This window comes from Colletotrichum spaethianum (genome assembly GCF_022836535.1).
Source record: "Colletotrichum spaethianum MAFF 239500 DNA, contig04, whole genome shotgun sequence".
Classification (NCBI taxonomy): domain Eukaryota; kingdom Fungi; phylum Ascomycota; class Sordariomycetes; order Glomerellales; family Glomerellaceae; genus Colletotrichum; species Colletotrichum spaethianum.
The window spans coordinates 1,065,628-1,079,070 of record NW_026054774.1 but is presented as its reverse complement, the minus strand read 5'-3'; the positions used below and the strand labels follow the sequence as shown (position 1 = coordinate 1,079,070).

Below are 13,443 nucleotides of genomic sequence, written 5' to 3'. Positions count from 1 at the left end.
GCCGGCTTCGTGAGTGTAGTTGTTTTCTACCCCAACCGCATTTCGTCTCCAGCTGGATATTCTTGGTCAAATCGGCATCTCTCATGCCGCCTTGACGGAATCCAGTAGAATTGTCGCAATTGTGGTCAACTAGCACCGACCGAAGTCCGAATCCCTTAATCGATAATCGTAAGGTGCTACTTCCATTGACACAAGGCGAGCGCATCTCCTAGTAAAGAATGCAACGACTGAAAACACTCGACAAGGCATGTCCGTCTCGGGAGACGCAGTTTCACACACAAGAGTGACTTGTCTCATACCCAACGCTCGGCCAGCGTTCCTACCGTCATGGTTTAATACAGTCTGTCTCGACTCTCAAGGGCTTGGGCAAGAATCAGGGGCGCTCGCGCTCGTTTCCGGGGCCATTTCGCGTCTGGATTCGGGTCTTGAAGGCCTCAGAGTCGAGCTTTGAAAACCCATCACATTCGCGCGCATCCATACAGTCAATGAAGTAAAAGAGAGAAAAGTTAATGAAGGCGATTCCAGGCTTAATATCGCTCGCCCCAGCCCCGTAGTTCACGTCGTTGTGAGGTTATTGAGAGTTAGATGGCCTTGTTCGAAAGGGACTAGCTTCACTTGAGAAAACCCCAAAACTGGGGTAAGTATTTAGTTCGAGGTCATTCTGGGCAAGCCCGGGCCGGATTTTTGGCAGAGCGGTAACTACCACCCATCGAGTGGGCTTAGCAACTCCGCACCCCCCTCCTCATGTCCTGTAGAACATGGTTCCTTAAAAGAACCAAAGGATCGAAAGACTATGTCTACGCCGCGGGGCCGACCTCGCCGCCACGTTGCACCATGCAGATTCTGCCAAAAACAGTTCAAGAGACTTGAGCATCTTGAACGTCATGAACGCACCCGTAATGCCTTTCCGCACGGCCTCGCGCCCGGGGGTGTTGACAGTCAACCAGGGCTGCTCGACGCCTTGAACAGGCCCCATCTAACGTTTTCTGGCAGACACTCGCGAACAGCCGTTTCCGTGTTCCTGTGGCAGGAGATTCTCCCGTCGGTAAGTCAATCGGGGAGGTTCCGTCCCTTGAATAGGCCTGTCGGCGGGGTTGTTCTGTTCTTACTAGACCAACAGAGACCTCCTGACAAGGCACCAACGTATTTCCCACGCAGGGGAGGTTGGAGAACATGAGACTGTAAACATCTCTGGCGCCGACGAGGCAGGTGACACAGCGGCCGTTGAAATGATAGATGGGGGACAACGTGTTGCTCACGAGTCCCACGGCCGGGTCGTTGCGGCGAGCGGCGAGGGAACAATCATGAACGACGCTTCCGAAGAGTCTGTTGCTGAGACACGAATACGCGACCGTCAGACCGGCTCTGCTCGCGACGTTTTCAACCCGCCACTGTTCGATGTCACCATGGGAGACTCGGAGCTTCTTGCGGATTCGTATACGCAGCAGCTCCTGTTCGGGATGAACGGCCCAGAATACAACTTCCTATGGGGCGACGCGCAGTTGCAGAGTCCGTTCCTGTCATCCAACCTGTTCAACACTGTTTCACTCCCCGTTACGAACACGCCGCTAACAGACTATACGACATCGTCCAACGCACATGGAAACGACGTAGCATCGTCTTCCTCCTTGGCCTGGGGGCCCCAAGAGCCCTCGCCTTTTGAGCACCAGCCACCAGAGCCCCCGTTGACGGAATCTCAGTCCGCTTTCGCCACTAGACTGCCCTCGATGGAACCAGAGAAGCCGGAGCTGATACCTGCAATGGCCGCGCTCGATGACGAGAACCCATCGAACCCCCAAGTTCAACTGGTGAGACGGACCGAGACCGTTCGTCCCTGGAAGATATCCCCGGCCGACTACAGCCAGATCCTTCGAGACTCCGCCACGCTTCGGGATGGCCTTCCGGGCCCATTCTCCCTTCCGTCGAAGCACATGCTCTCGCGTTTCCTGGAAGGCTACTTCCGCGGCTTCCACGTCCACCTGCCACTGCTGCATTGCGTGACCTTCTCCGCCGCGCGCGTCGGCCTTGAGCTCCTGCTCTCCATGGCTGCCGTTGGCGCCCTCTATCGCTACGAGCATGCTCAGGGGTACAGACTCTACGGAGCGGCACGGTCCTTGATTACCTGGCGTCTCGCGCGGAGGGACACGCTAGTCCTTCAGCGGCTGATGAACGGCGAAGCAACGTACGTTGGGCACACCCGTTTCCAGAACAGGTCTGCAGATATCGACAACACGGCCCTGGGCGATGAGGTTGCCGGAGATTCAGGGGATAGAGATAAAGTGGATCTCCGGACCTTACAAGCCATGGTGGTACTGACGGCGATGGCTTCGTGGGGCCACCGTGATCTCACGCGGGACGCTCTGGCAATGTCAAGCCAAGTCGCCATGCTCGCCCGTGACTTGGGAATATCCAAACCCGAAGAGCACTCACCTCCAGGCACACCGTGGAAAGAATGGGTTCAGCAGGAAGAGCGCCGTCGCACCCTCTTTGTGGCGTACAGCCTTCTGAACCTACAATCCGTGGCCTTCGACACGGCGCCACTGATCCTGAACCGCGAGGTTGCCATCAGACTGCCCGGCTGCGCGTCGACGTGGGACTCGCTCAACCCGACCGACTGGTCCACGCTGCGAGACAAATGCTTGCCGCCGCAGCCGTTTCGGAAGAAGCTGCAGCAGTTGCTATCGGGAGAGCAAATCCATCTTGAGGCGGCGATCTCGTCTTTCGCGAACCATGTGCTCATTCACGGCCTGGTTCAGCACATTTTTCTCGCTCGCAACAGCTCCGCGAACCGAGATGCTTTGGGCGGCGAGTTCATCAGCAAGATGGAATCTTCACTGCGTGCCTGGCAGGAATCCTGGGAGGCGACTTATGAATCCACGACAGACCCCTCGTCTCCTAAGGGGCCCATGGGATTCAACGCGACCGCCATGCTGCGGCTGGCCTATATCCGGCTGAACGCCGACCTCGGTCCCGCTTGTCGGCTCCTTGACCTTGATTCCAGGGACGTAGCCGCGGCCTTCTTCGCGGCGAAGCACACAATCGGCGTCAAGGACAGATCCCCTCAACTGGACAGGGCCGTGCTGCAGTGTGCTCACGCGCTGAGCATTCCAGTCCGTGTCGGCGTCGCCTTCGTGGCGCGTACGCAGCCCCTGACCTGGAGCATACAACATGCCTTGTGCAACCTGGAGTGCGCATTTTTTCTGGCGCGGTGGCTTCTGCTCGTCTCCGAGTTCGTCAAAGGCTCCGGATTCGATTCTCTACGGGAAGACGAGCGGAGGCTGGTCAACATGGTTGCGAGCCTGGTGCAAGAAACGGAGTTTGCGGACTCTTTGGACGGAGTCCGGAGCCATGCGCTTCTAATCAGCGGTCTGGCTGTTTCGACCACTCGGCTCTGGGCCCAGACGTTCAAGGGTTCCCACGTGTTTGACATCGTTCGGCTCGTCGGGGACGGCTTGGCAATATTGGCCGAAACACTGGAGAGTGAAGCATCGGTCGAGGATCCGAGCCGAGTCGCGCTACCTCAACCATGAAGCTGAGCCTGCGGCGTGCACCCGCGGGATAACGAGTTGTGTCATGCCAGTATATCAACATCTCACACCTTTTTATGTACGCAGCAGAACACTTGTACTAAGCCCTTCTCAACCGAGAAAAGGCCAACTCATAAAAAAGCAACCGCACATCCCAAAAACCGCCGTGGGGCCCGGCGGGATCCAGAGGTCTTCTCGAAACATTCTGGATCATGCCCCCGAGATGAGGATCCGGAGATTACGACCGGGGCCCATGTTACCCGACCCGTTATTTGTTTGTAGGCAAACTAGATTAGTTGTGCATCTGACGCGGGATTTGCAAGGTGGGTTGAGCTAGCGTGGACGTCTATTGCAGGCAGCGGGATTGTCGGGCGTTTTGGGTTCCATCATCGAAGCCGATCCGAGAATAAGTTTCTTGATATTGTACACGCGCGCAACCTGTAGGTATCCAGGTCGGGCCGATCTGGCTACATACCACGCTCCTCTCCACTTCCACCGGACATTGGACGTAGACGAGATATCATCTTGCACACATTTGAGCCTGTCAGGCGTCTAGCACTGCATCCTCCGGCCCTACCCGACCGTGACCGCCCTAAAGCCTTCGTCTCGCTGAGACAATTTAATAAGAAATAACAAATAGAAGGAGAGAAAATGAATGTGACTTCGCCAACGAAATGTGTCCCAAGAACTGGTCCCGCCACAGCTCCAGCCACATCGTTGTGATTGGAAACAGGTAGTCATGGGTACGAGCAAAGGTAATGAAAAAAAAAAAGATTAACGCAGGATTTCGCTACCATAATAATGCCGAGCCCATCAGAAGTTCAGGGGAGGTATCGTTGTCGAACCACGCAAAGACGGATAAGTCTTCAGCTCAACGACTGCCGAGAACAGAACCACCGTCGTCGCCTCGTGAGTGGGAAAACATCTCCCGGGGTATAATGACAAACCTCAAAAAAGAAAACAACACCTCATAGTGCGGTAAAACGTATCAAATTCGCACTGCCGTCCTGGAGGGCTTCTTGCCCAAAGTCATTTGGCTCAAAGACAAGGTCCGGGCTGCCTTCTTTCGTTGGGGATCTTCGTCCTCGTCGCGTAGTTCCTCGCCAAAGGCGCCATAACCGTATGGCTGTTCTTCCCTTGGCGTCGCAAACACTTCCGAGTATGAATCCTCGTCTCCAGGACCAGTTCCGACACCCGAGTCTTCGGCCATGAACCGTCGGTTTCTGGATAAACCTTCGTCATCGGACGAGTCCTGGTCGAAGGCCGACACGCTGCCGAAGGATTTGGCCGTTGGCGGCGGCTCCATTTGCAAAGACATGCGACCATGGCCGGTGGGTCCGGAAATCATGTTTAGGCGCCTGGTCAACTTCTTCACTTGAGACTCGAGGGCTTGTCTAGAGGTTCTTTCCGTCTCTAGAAGCGCGAGAAGCGTCGTGTAATGATCTGCCGTGAACGTCCCCGTCGTTCTGTTCGACTCAATGTGTGATATCGCAGGCAAGCTGGTGACGCCTCGGATAGTAGAATTCGACATCGGTCTGTTTAAGGGCGCAGGGAACTGCATAGAACCGACGTATGTTGGTGTCTCGCCGAATGAAGTGCGGGATTCTTTCGAGTGCGCAGAGCTGCTGTACCGGGATGCGGGTGCATCCTGACGCGACAACTGCTGGAGCGTGGGATTGACCGCTGTGTTCGTCGTCTGAGAGGACGGAACAGACCCTGGAACAGAGGGTGCAGGACGCCGCGGCGGTTTGAAGTGCACCTGGAAGCCAGGAACGGAGTTACAGAGCTGCGTTACAACATCTTCGACGCGGTGCATCCTCTCTTCGAGGGTGTCTATTCGTGTCTCTATACTGGCTGCCTGCGTGATCTTCATCCCGGCCATGACATTCATGTGAGTCAGGTTACCAAAAGAGAACGGCTGAGGCGGCGTATGCACCTGGTGCTGCTCGTGCTCCACTGGTGAGTCTGGCCCGTCCACAGAGACCGCGCCTGGGAAGTGGTGTTCGTGGTCGGGAGGATTGGATGATGCCGGGGATGCAACGAAAGCTGGGCCATAACTTTGTCTCCAATAGCGGATTTCGTCACTTCTGCGTCGGAGATCAGCACGAACCTCGGGATTCTGGAGACCGCTGAGACTCCTGGAGCGTCGCTTTTGGCCGACGTCGCTGGTGATTGCCCGCCCGATTTCTTCGGGGTTATCGTCATCGGCAAACAGTCGACTTCCACGTACGTGGGTGCTTGCTGGACGGGGTGAAAGACCCGCGAATTCGCTTTCGCGATTTCTGAACGGCGCCGAGTATATCTGGCTTGTAGTGGCGGTCGCAGCCCTCCTGTGGCCCAGCACAGATAGGTCGACATTGATCGAATTACGTGCGCTTTCAATGGCAGTAATGTCGTGAGGCCCAATGGAGTGAGATCTTAATGCTCTGTCGTACTCGGTGATCGGCAAAGATGCCGATCGCTTTGGTTCGGCTTCGTTGACTCGGCTTAAGGCGGACATGTCCTGTTGATTCCCCCGTCAGTCTCCAAGTTCAGACAAAATGTCAGGGCACGGGTACAGCCGATGCCGAAACTTACGCTCTTGTGTTGGTTCGAAGTGTTGTAAGTCGATATGCGTTGCGAATCGGTTGGACCTTGACTAGCCGTCTTCTTTTTGCGACCGAAAAGTTTGCCAAGTGCACCGCGCAAAGTCGACTTTTTGCGCTGAGGCCGGTCGCGGCTCCCGCCAGTTTGCACCGACGATGCGCTCACTGCCGAATAGCGCAAATTGCTGGAGCCATTTGTTCTCCTCTGCGACTGGGGCGAATTGGCATGTGCGCTAGACGTCGGAGGTGACGTTGAGCCAGAGGCGGCGGATCCTGTGGGAGCAACCACCGACTCCGTCCTAGGCGCCTGTGACACTTCGGGCTGGACGACTGAGACAATTGATCCGGCCCTAGGCTCGGCCTGCGGAGGATGCAACTGCTGTTCCTTCATGTCGCCGCCGGCCAAAGGCGTGGCGATACCGGTGCCGGGGTTGCGCATGGGGAACTCGTCGTCGGAGGGGCTGGGGATGGGAATCGGGCCTGATATCTTGCCGCGAATGGACTGGCCCGTCAGAGATCGAGGCAGGACGCCTGGGGCGGGGGTTGGGTTCGCCGACTTGAAGAGGCCCATAGCAGTTCTGACCGGAATGTTTACAGATCGCGGGGGCTCAAGACTAGAGCGAGAGTGGGAGAGGGAGGAGGAGGAGGTGCGGTGTATATGCAAGTCGACCAGTATAAGCCATGGAGGAAGTGACGCTTGTGGGAAATGATCAGGAGGGGCAGAGACAATGCTGGTTAGGTGAGGCCCGAAGATGGCGGGTGATGTCCGGTGCCGTGCCGCAACAGGTTTGTTTGGAACCAATATCCAATGGCCGGCGGCTTGCCAGTTCCAAACTGGGGTTCTCGATCGGACGCCAGATGTCTAGGCCAGGTGGTGATCTATGCTGGAACCTGATTCATAGTGCATATGGCCAGCAATGCGGCTTGTCGTCTTGGGCCTGGCGGGGGAATCGAAGCGGAGAGGTGGCAATGGCTCCTCGACAGCCACAGCGACGCAGTGATTAAAAGACGGAGCGACGTCGAGTGGTCAATCAAAGCACGAGGATTGATGAGGCGAATAAAGGAGAGAAACCCACGAGAGGACCGAGGATTGGGGTAGTAGTTAAGGGACTAAGAAGGGGGACCCTGGCAGCGCATGCGTCATGTATCAAAGGAGCACCCGGGCAGCTCTGCGACAGGCTGGCAGGCAGCCGAAGGAGCAACGTTGGTTGGGACGGACTGTAGCGCGCCGCTCGGTCCAAGGGCGTGTGGTGTGTGGGTTGAAAGGGGGGGGGGATGGAGGTGAATTATACAATATCAGGAGAAATGCGTGATAAATAGTAAGTAAAGAAAAGGGTCAATCAAGGTGTAAGGAACGTTGGCGCGAAGTAGCGGTACCCGAAGCAGGGTTAAGACAGAGAGGCCGAGACAGGTCGGAAAAGAAGGGTTGGAGAGACGCGGTTGGTCCAATATGGAGTCTCTTGCTGTTCCCAACGGCTAAAAGCACGGTAGAGAGACGGGTGGGAAAAGAAAAACAAGAGGGAGAGAGGGTGGGAGAAAAGGGAAAGCAATTGGCATGTATCTGTATCGGTTCTGCGCAGGATGAGTACAAAGTACTTGGGTGAGGGACCGTACCTTTACGATTCGATGGGGAGAGAGGGCCCGGCCAGGGTAGGGGGAGGACGACGTCGAGGTGGAAAAGGCAAGGGACTTGCGGACAAGGACGAAAAGAGCGAGAGACCAGACCAGGCCAGGCCAGACGGAGGACGGAACTTCAGATGGATGGGCACACGGAGCAAGAGGCAGACGGGAAAGAGACATGGAGGCACTGGCGGGCCACATTGGCAGATGCAGATGCTAGCGTGATGAAACGAGCGTGCATGCACGACCAGGAGAATACGGACCATTGGAACGCCGTCAATGGTGCGCGTTGGTCGCGTCTAGGATATACAGAGAGATGGGCCGAGAAGACAACGATGATGAATGGTTTGTGTTATCTTGTCCATCGTTCCGTGCAAGGAGACGGGCTGTTTACAACACGAGGGGCATCCAGAGAAGAGAACAGCGGCGGGCAAAGACAGGATAGGACGGACAGACGGGCGACGACGAGCTGAAGCCGTTCCCATCTCCATCTCATTTCTACACTACCTACCCCTCGTGGCCCTCGCTTGCTCGCTCGCTCGCCGTGGCCGGTGGCTCCTCCTTCTCCTTCAGATTGAGAGGTCCCAGCTTCCTTCCACATCCACACCCACCGCACCACGTCTGCGTCCCTGCCGCTTGTTCGTCCTTCCTCCTTCCTTGACCTCCCCTGGGTCGGGGATTACCCTTGTTTGAGGCCAGTGCTTGGGGCGCCCAGAGTAGTGGGGAAGGAGACAGGACGTGGGACCTTCCCCCCTGGTCGAAATGGCATTGGGGTCATCGACTCGACAAGTGCTGCCCGCGCTAGAGGCATCCAATGTGACACCTCCACCAACTGGATTCGGTGTCCTTGCCCGTCCGAGGTAAGCCACCTAGGTATTCGTTGTGCATGTAAGCGGAAGGCGGGTCATGGAAGGTAAGGGACGCGGAGCAAAGCCTGGACAATAATCTGCGCTAGTTGCGCGTGTTCTCTCTCTTTCTCTCTCACTTGCTCTCGCATCCTCTGCGCGCGCATGCGGGCTGCGGATTGAGATGGAGGGTATTGGTAGGTCTGTGTGGCCAAGCATGATACGCCATTGGACGAGGAACGTGTGTCTGTGTCGATATCAACCAATTGTCTTGCCCGAGATATCGTGTCCTGCCCATGCTGGAAAGGGCGCCCGTATATGAGCGACGTGAGGGATGGATGGAATGTAGGAGGTAGAGGCGCGCGTAAAATAGAAACCATTGTATGATGTATCCGGCTCTGCTCCCCTGCTTGTCCATGTAAGCAAGCACGTCAAGTCCGTACCTGACGTCGATCAAGGGAACGGGACATGGCATGTTGGACGTCGGCGTAAGGCGGTCCATCGCAACGACTGGCACGGAAGTAGCCAACTTGAGAAGCAACCGTGAGCCGTGTCTTTGAGGGGGTCTGCAACAACTCGGCCAGCTAGACCGGTCTCTGACGACCGAGCTGGACGCGTACCCATTGCCATTTGATAAGGAGGCCACGGATTGCTTCGTCTCAATTGACCAAAAAAATAAATCCCACAAGTGCTGATCTTCCAATTTTGTCAGTCCCTGTTCCGGTTCCAGGTCCAGAGGCAGAGGTGTCTCAGCCACAACACAAAACAGTTTTCCTCTGCCGACGCCTTTTCAAGCCAACTGTGATCCACACGCTTCACCTGCACTGACAGCCGTGAAGATGAGAGGGACCCTCCGTGTGGAGAGACCTGACTGCCAACATCCGTCGTCCTGACACGATATGTCCGTCCGTGGGTACTATCTCACTTGCTGTAGTGCAGGCTCAAAGTGTCTACTATGGAGCAAATGCCTTATCCAATCCCCGGCTCTGCCGGATCCAGTCCAACCCGGCCTGCTGGTCCGATTTTGAGGAGCTGCTGGATTTGGCGTCTTGTTTCAGTCTTGACTTCCTTTTCTTTCCCAGCTGCTCCCGCTGCTAGTCCCCGTCCTAGACTCGTGTGTGTGCGTGGCCCGTGTCAACTCTACACCCCGCTTCACCAACACGAACAACCTCTCCAGACCTCCTGGCTTGCATCCCACAAACCTGTGTTGCGGATAAAGACTGGAGATCATCGCGAACGGCGGAAGTTCCAATGCTACCAAGCGCACCAACATCGCGGCTCCTGGATTCATGTCACTCGGCCCGGTTTTTGGCCTTGTCGCTACCAGACACGATGCCAACCCCAACCTGACCCATGCTCAGCGTCTGTCGAGCGTCGACCGGCAACAGGCTACGGCCCCCAAGTCTCAGCTCTCACCCCGGTTTAACAATCATGCTGAGTCGGGAAAGAGGTCATAGCCACGCCCACGGGGCCGGAACCCTCCTGACTGGGCAGCCTTCTGTGCAAGCGATAGGGACGACAGGCGAGAGACGATGGCCCTACTCCGTACACCAACGGAAACCTACCAGAGGTTTTTTTGGTGTCTTCACCCGGCGTGGCGTCCTAGATTCCGCCATCCAAGACCTCTGCCGCAGGCTAGTCGTCCAATATCGCAACGCCGCGCTAGGGTCATCGAACGCCAACCTTAAGCCCATTAGGAAATCAGTGAAGGGACCCGGCAGACGCTGTGCTGGAATTTAGGGATCGCTATCATCGGCACTAACCTCTCTTGTCTCTCTATGGCCAGATTGCCACGCCCACAACCGCCGCCCCGCAAACCTGACAGTCGCCCACGCCAACCTATAGCTAACCCCGACGGGCGGCTGGCTGTACGAAGATTGTTCGCCTGCTTGACAGCGCTAGCTGTGGCTTTCGAGGATCGATGCCGGAGAAATGTGATTGCTAGTGCTACGGACGAATCCCAACGCGCCATCGGGTTGCAAACTACCACAGCGCATTCCTCTCCTGGATCGCTGCAACCACATGCCACGTCCTCCTGCATATACTCGCCTGCCTACCCTACCTGGGTTGTTCTTGGTTCGAAACGGCGGCACAACGGAGGCTGCCGCACACCTAGTCGCTTCGAGCCAGATGACAACTTTCGTCACTTTTCAACCGAGCTCCCTTTGGAGCAGCAAGGTCTTGTCGACGGCCGCGTCTTCCAAATCCCCCGACGTGCAGCTTCGCAAAGAGCATGAGGAACCAATAGCGTGAGGGACGACCCCACATTGCAGCTCGAGAGGCTAAAACACCACATGGCTTATAGGCCTTCGCCCAACGACCGAAGTTGTCCCCTATTGTCTGCCTCGACAGGCCTAGTCTAGATCCGGTCGATACTCGTTGAGCGTTCTCTGTCTTCGTATCAAAGTTGTCGATTCCTCCGGTACCTATGTCAGCGCCTGCCGGCTTCCTCATCCCGTATCCCATGACTCGCGGCGGGACTTTCTGGCGACGGCTGAGAGAACACCACATGGCAAGAATCCTGCGAGTGGGCTCCGTCCCATTGTCTATGATACCCTGCCGGAATTTCTCGACGGCCGACAGTCGAGGAATCTTGCCCGCCAAACTGGTCGACGAGCCGTCTATTTCTGGGACCAGTATGCACGAATGGCATGACTAATCAAACAGCTGCTGCCAGAGCGGTTCCATCACAGACAACACGATCATTGATGCAGGACATGGCTGCACTGTCATAGTCGCGCACACACTCATGCTTTGTCGCAACCACCCCCCCGATACGACCTAGATCAGACGCGAAGTGTTCTCCCTTCGTCAGCGATGGTTTGATCGGCTGCTCAATGGATCACGACGGAGCATCATATAGCGAAGTAGCCGACTTATGATCTGCCCGTCAACGTGCTGGCCTTGCTTGAGCCAACGGCATAATTGAGAGCATAAGATGCACTACAGCCGTCAACGCCAGCCAACGCTGTGTGTCCTACCCAGCCGCGCTCATTACTCGCTAAAAGCCCTCTGGCTGCCGGGACACATACCCAGTTAGCGAAGGCCCCGGAATTGGCATCGTCTCACATTGCTGGAGACGAACCGCTCCGCTGGGAGGGAAAACTCACGGAAGCGTTGTTTCATTCCGCCATATCATGAAATGCTCTACACGGCCTGAATATAGGATTCACTCCACACGCGCCTCCTACCTCCAAAAGCGGGCGCCAGGTTCTCAAGTGCCGCAAAGGAAAACCACTTCCTAGCGTTGCATCCGTGACGAATCAGCAACAGACAACGCGAGCCACATATCGCGACCTTGACGCGCATTGCCCCTCGTCAGTTGCCTTTATCTAGAGCAACTGTTGCGGTGTAGGTTGCCAGCAGCAACAAACCCGAAAAACAGCATAGTCTGTTGCACAAGACCAACATGCGAGATATGCGAGAGGGATACGGCGTTTTGTCGGCTGTTTCGCATCTGCAGCGGACATGGCTTTAGTCTGGTCGTCGAGAAAATTTCCGCCAATTCTGGTGATGTCTCGCGCCAAGAAATCTTGACACTTGCCATCTTGCAGCTGCGGGCAACTCGGTATCAGCCGTAGACTCGGGTCAACCTCACAACCCCAACGACGCTGCTGATACCAGTGTATAAAATGGACCAGCAGCGGCGTGAGTACTTTCAAAGTTAAACATCACCGTCCTCGTCGGTAAGAGCATAGGGCGGGTCTGGCCACGCGAACAAAGAACAGGCATGGCACGGGCTTAAAAGTAACCTGAAACATACATGGGTGCCGCCTTCTCCGTCTGATGAGTGACGGCTGACATCTGAGCCCCGTCTCCCCTCCGGTCTTTCTTTTCTTCTTTCGCGCCCAGGATCATAACACGAGCCGAGCAGCCTGGGCCCTGGCGCCTATCAACTTGCGTCAACGGACGCTCCCTCCCCCCTTGAACCCCACTGGGACGTGAGCATGGTTGACGGTTGATTGAAAAAATTCTACGATACGCCACGCCAGAAGGTAGACAATGCAGCCCATTCCCTTTTCGGCAGCGTTGGGGAACCAGCGCATCGCACCGCATGAGGAACCATCCCACTTCGTCCGCGGCCACTCTCAGCGGGCCAACACCCCGAGGAAGCCGGTTCGTCGGTTACCCAGATCGTCTGGTCTTTGGCCATGAAATCTTCCCGTAGCATGAAGGATGACATTGAGGTGGCGGGCCTACGTGGGAGGATGGCCCTCACAGCCACCACAAGGCCGCAGCCTTCCCGCCATCCCAAATAGGGCATCAATGCCCCTGAAGTGACGACAAGTCCGGATAACGCAGATCTGCGTTCTCCTCGAGGAAGTCCATCCATCGCTTAAGGAAGTTACTACCTCTGATTATGACGGAGCAGGTTAGCGAAAGAAGAAACACGACCGAAGTGCCGGCGGCTTGGTGCGGCTCAGCAGTGTCTCAGGTACAAGCCGATACCATCTGTGCAGACGTTTCCGCTTCGCACAACCAACAAAACGGCTGCAATGGAAGAAGCAATTCTCAAACGGACTTACCTCTTGACTGTCTCCGAGTCTCCGATCACCGTCAGCGAGCGTTTGGGTCGCGTCATTGCCACTACAGCGCATTAACATTCATGCGTCGAGCCACAAAGCATGCCAGGATCTTCCTAGGCACGGCCGGTTCATCACTCGTGAGCTTACCATTCAGTCGACGCTTCTCGCCAAGAAACCCTACTTCTCCGTCAGAGTTGCTCCGGACAAGGCTGACAATGACTGCCTCCTTTTCGCGGCCCTGGAAGCCGTCCACACTACCTAGCTCGATGCCCGGCAGTTGTTCTTTCAGGGGCGCTAGAATGGCGAGCTTTTGGTTCATCCGATGTTAGCATGATGCTGC

General features: G+C 56.2%; 3 protein-coding genes across 3 annotated transcripts; 1 reads left to right on the top strand and 2 right to left on the bottom strand.

Moving 5' to 3' along the window:
- Window positions 1–1,304: 1,304 nt before the first annotated feature.
- On the top strand, window positions 1,305–3,530 carry ColSpa_02319 (uncharacterized protein; the record flags this gene model as incomplete). The annotated part of the gene is made up of 1 exon (XM_049268531.1): window positions 1,305–3,530. One exon carries the CDS (start codon window positions 1,305–1,307, stop codon window positions 3,528–3,530), a length of 2,226 nt encoding a protein of 741 aa, XP_049124488.1.
- Window positions 3,531–4,515: 985 nt separating this feature from the next.
- Window positions 4,516–6,683, bottom strand: ColSpa_02318 (uncharacterized protein; the record flags this gene model as incomplete). Its single annotated transcript, XM_049268530.1, has 2 exons — window positions 4,516–6,030; window positions 6,105–6,683. The coding sequence occupies 2 exons, from the start codon at window positions 6,681–6,683 to the stop codon at window positions 4,516–4,518; spliced, it is 2,094 nt and encodes a 697-aa protein (XP_049124487.1).
- Window positions 6,684–12,840: 6,157 nt separating this feature from the next.
- Window positions 12,841–13,422, bottom strand: ColSpa_02317 (DNA polymerase alpha-associated DNA helicase A; the record flags this gene model as incomplete). Its single annotated transcript, XM_049268529.1, has 3 exons — window positions 12,841–12,931; window positions 13,104–13,164; window positions 13,251–13,422. 3 exons carry the CDS (start codon window positions 13,420–13,422, stop codon window positions 12,841–12,843), a joined length of 324 nt encoding a protein of 107 aa, XP_049124486.1.
- Between the last annotated feature and the right edge of the window lie 21 nt (window positions 13,423–13,443).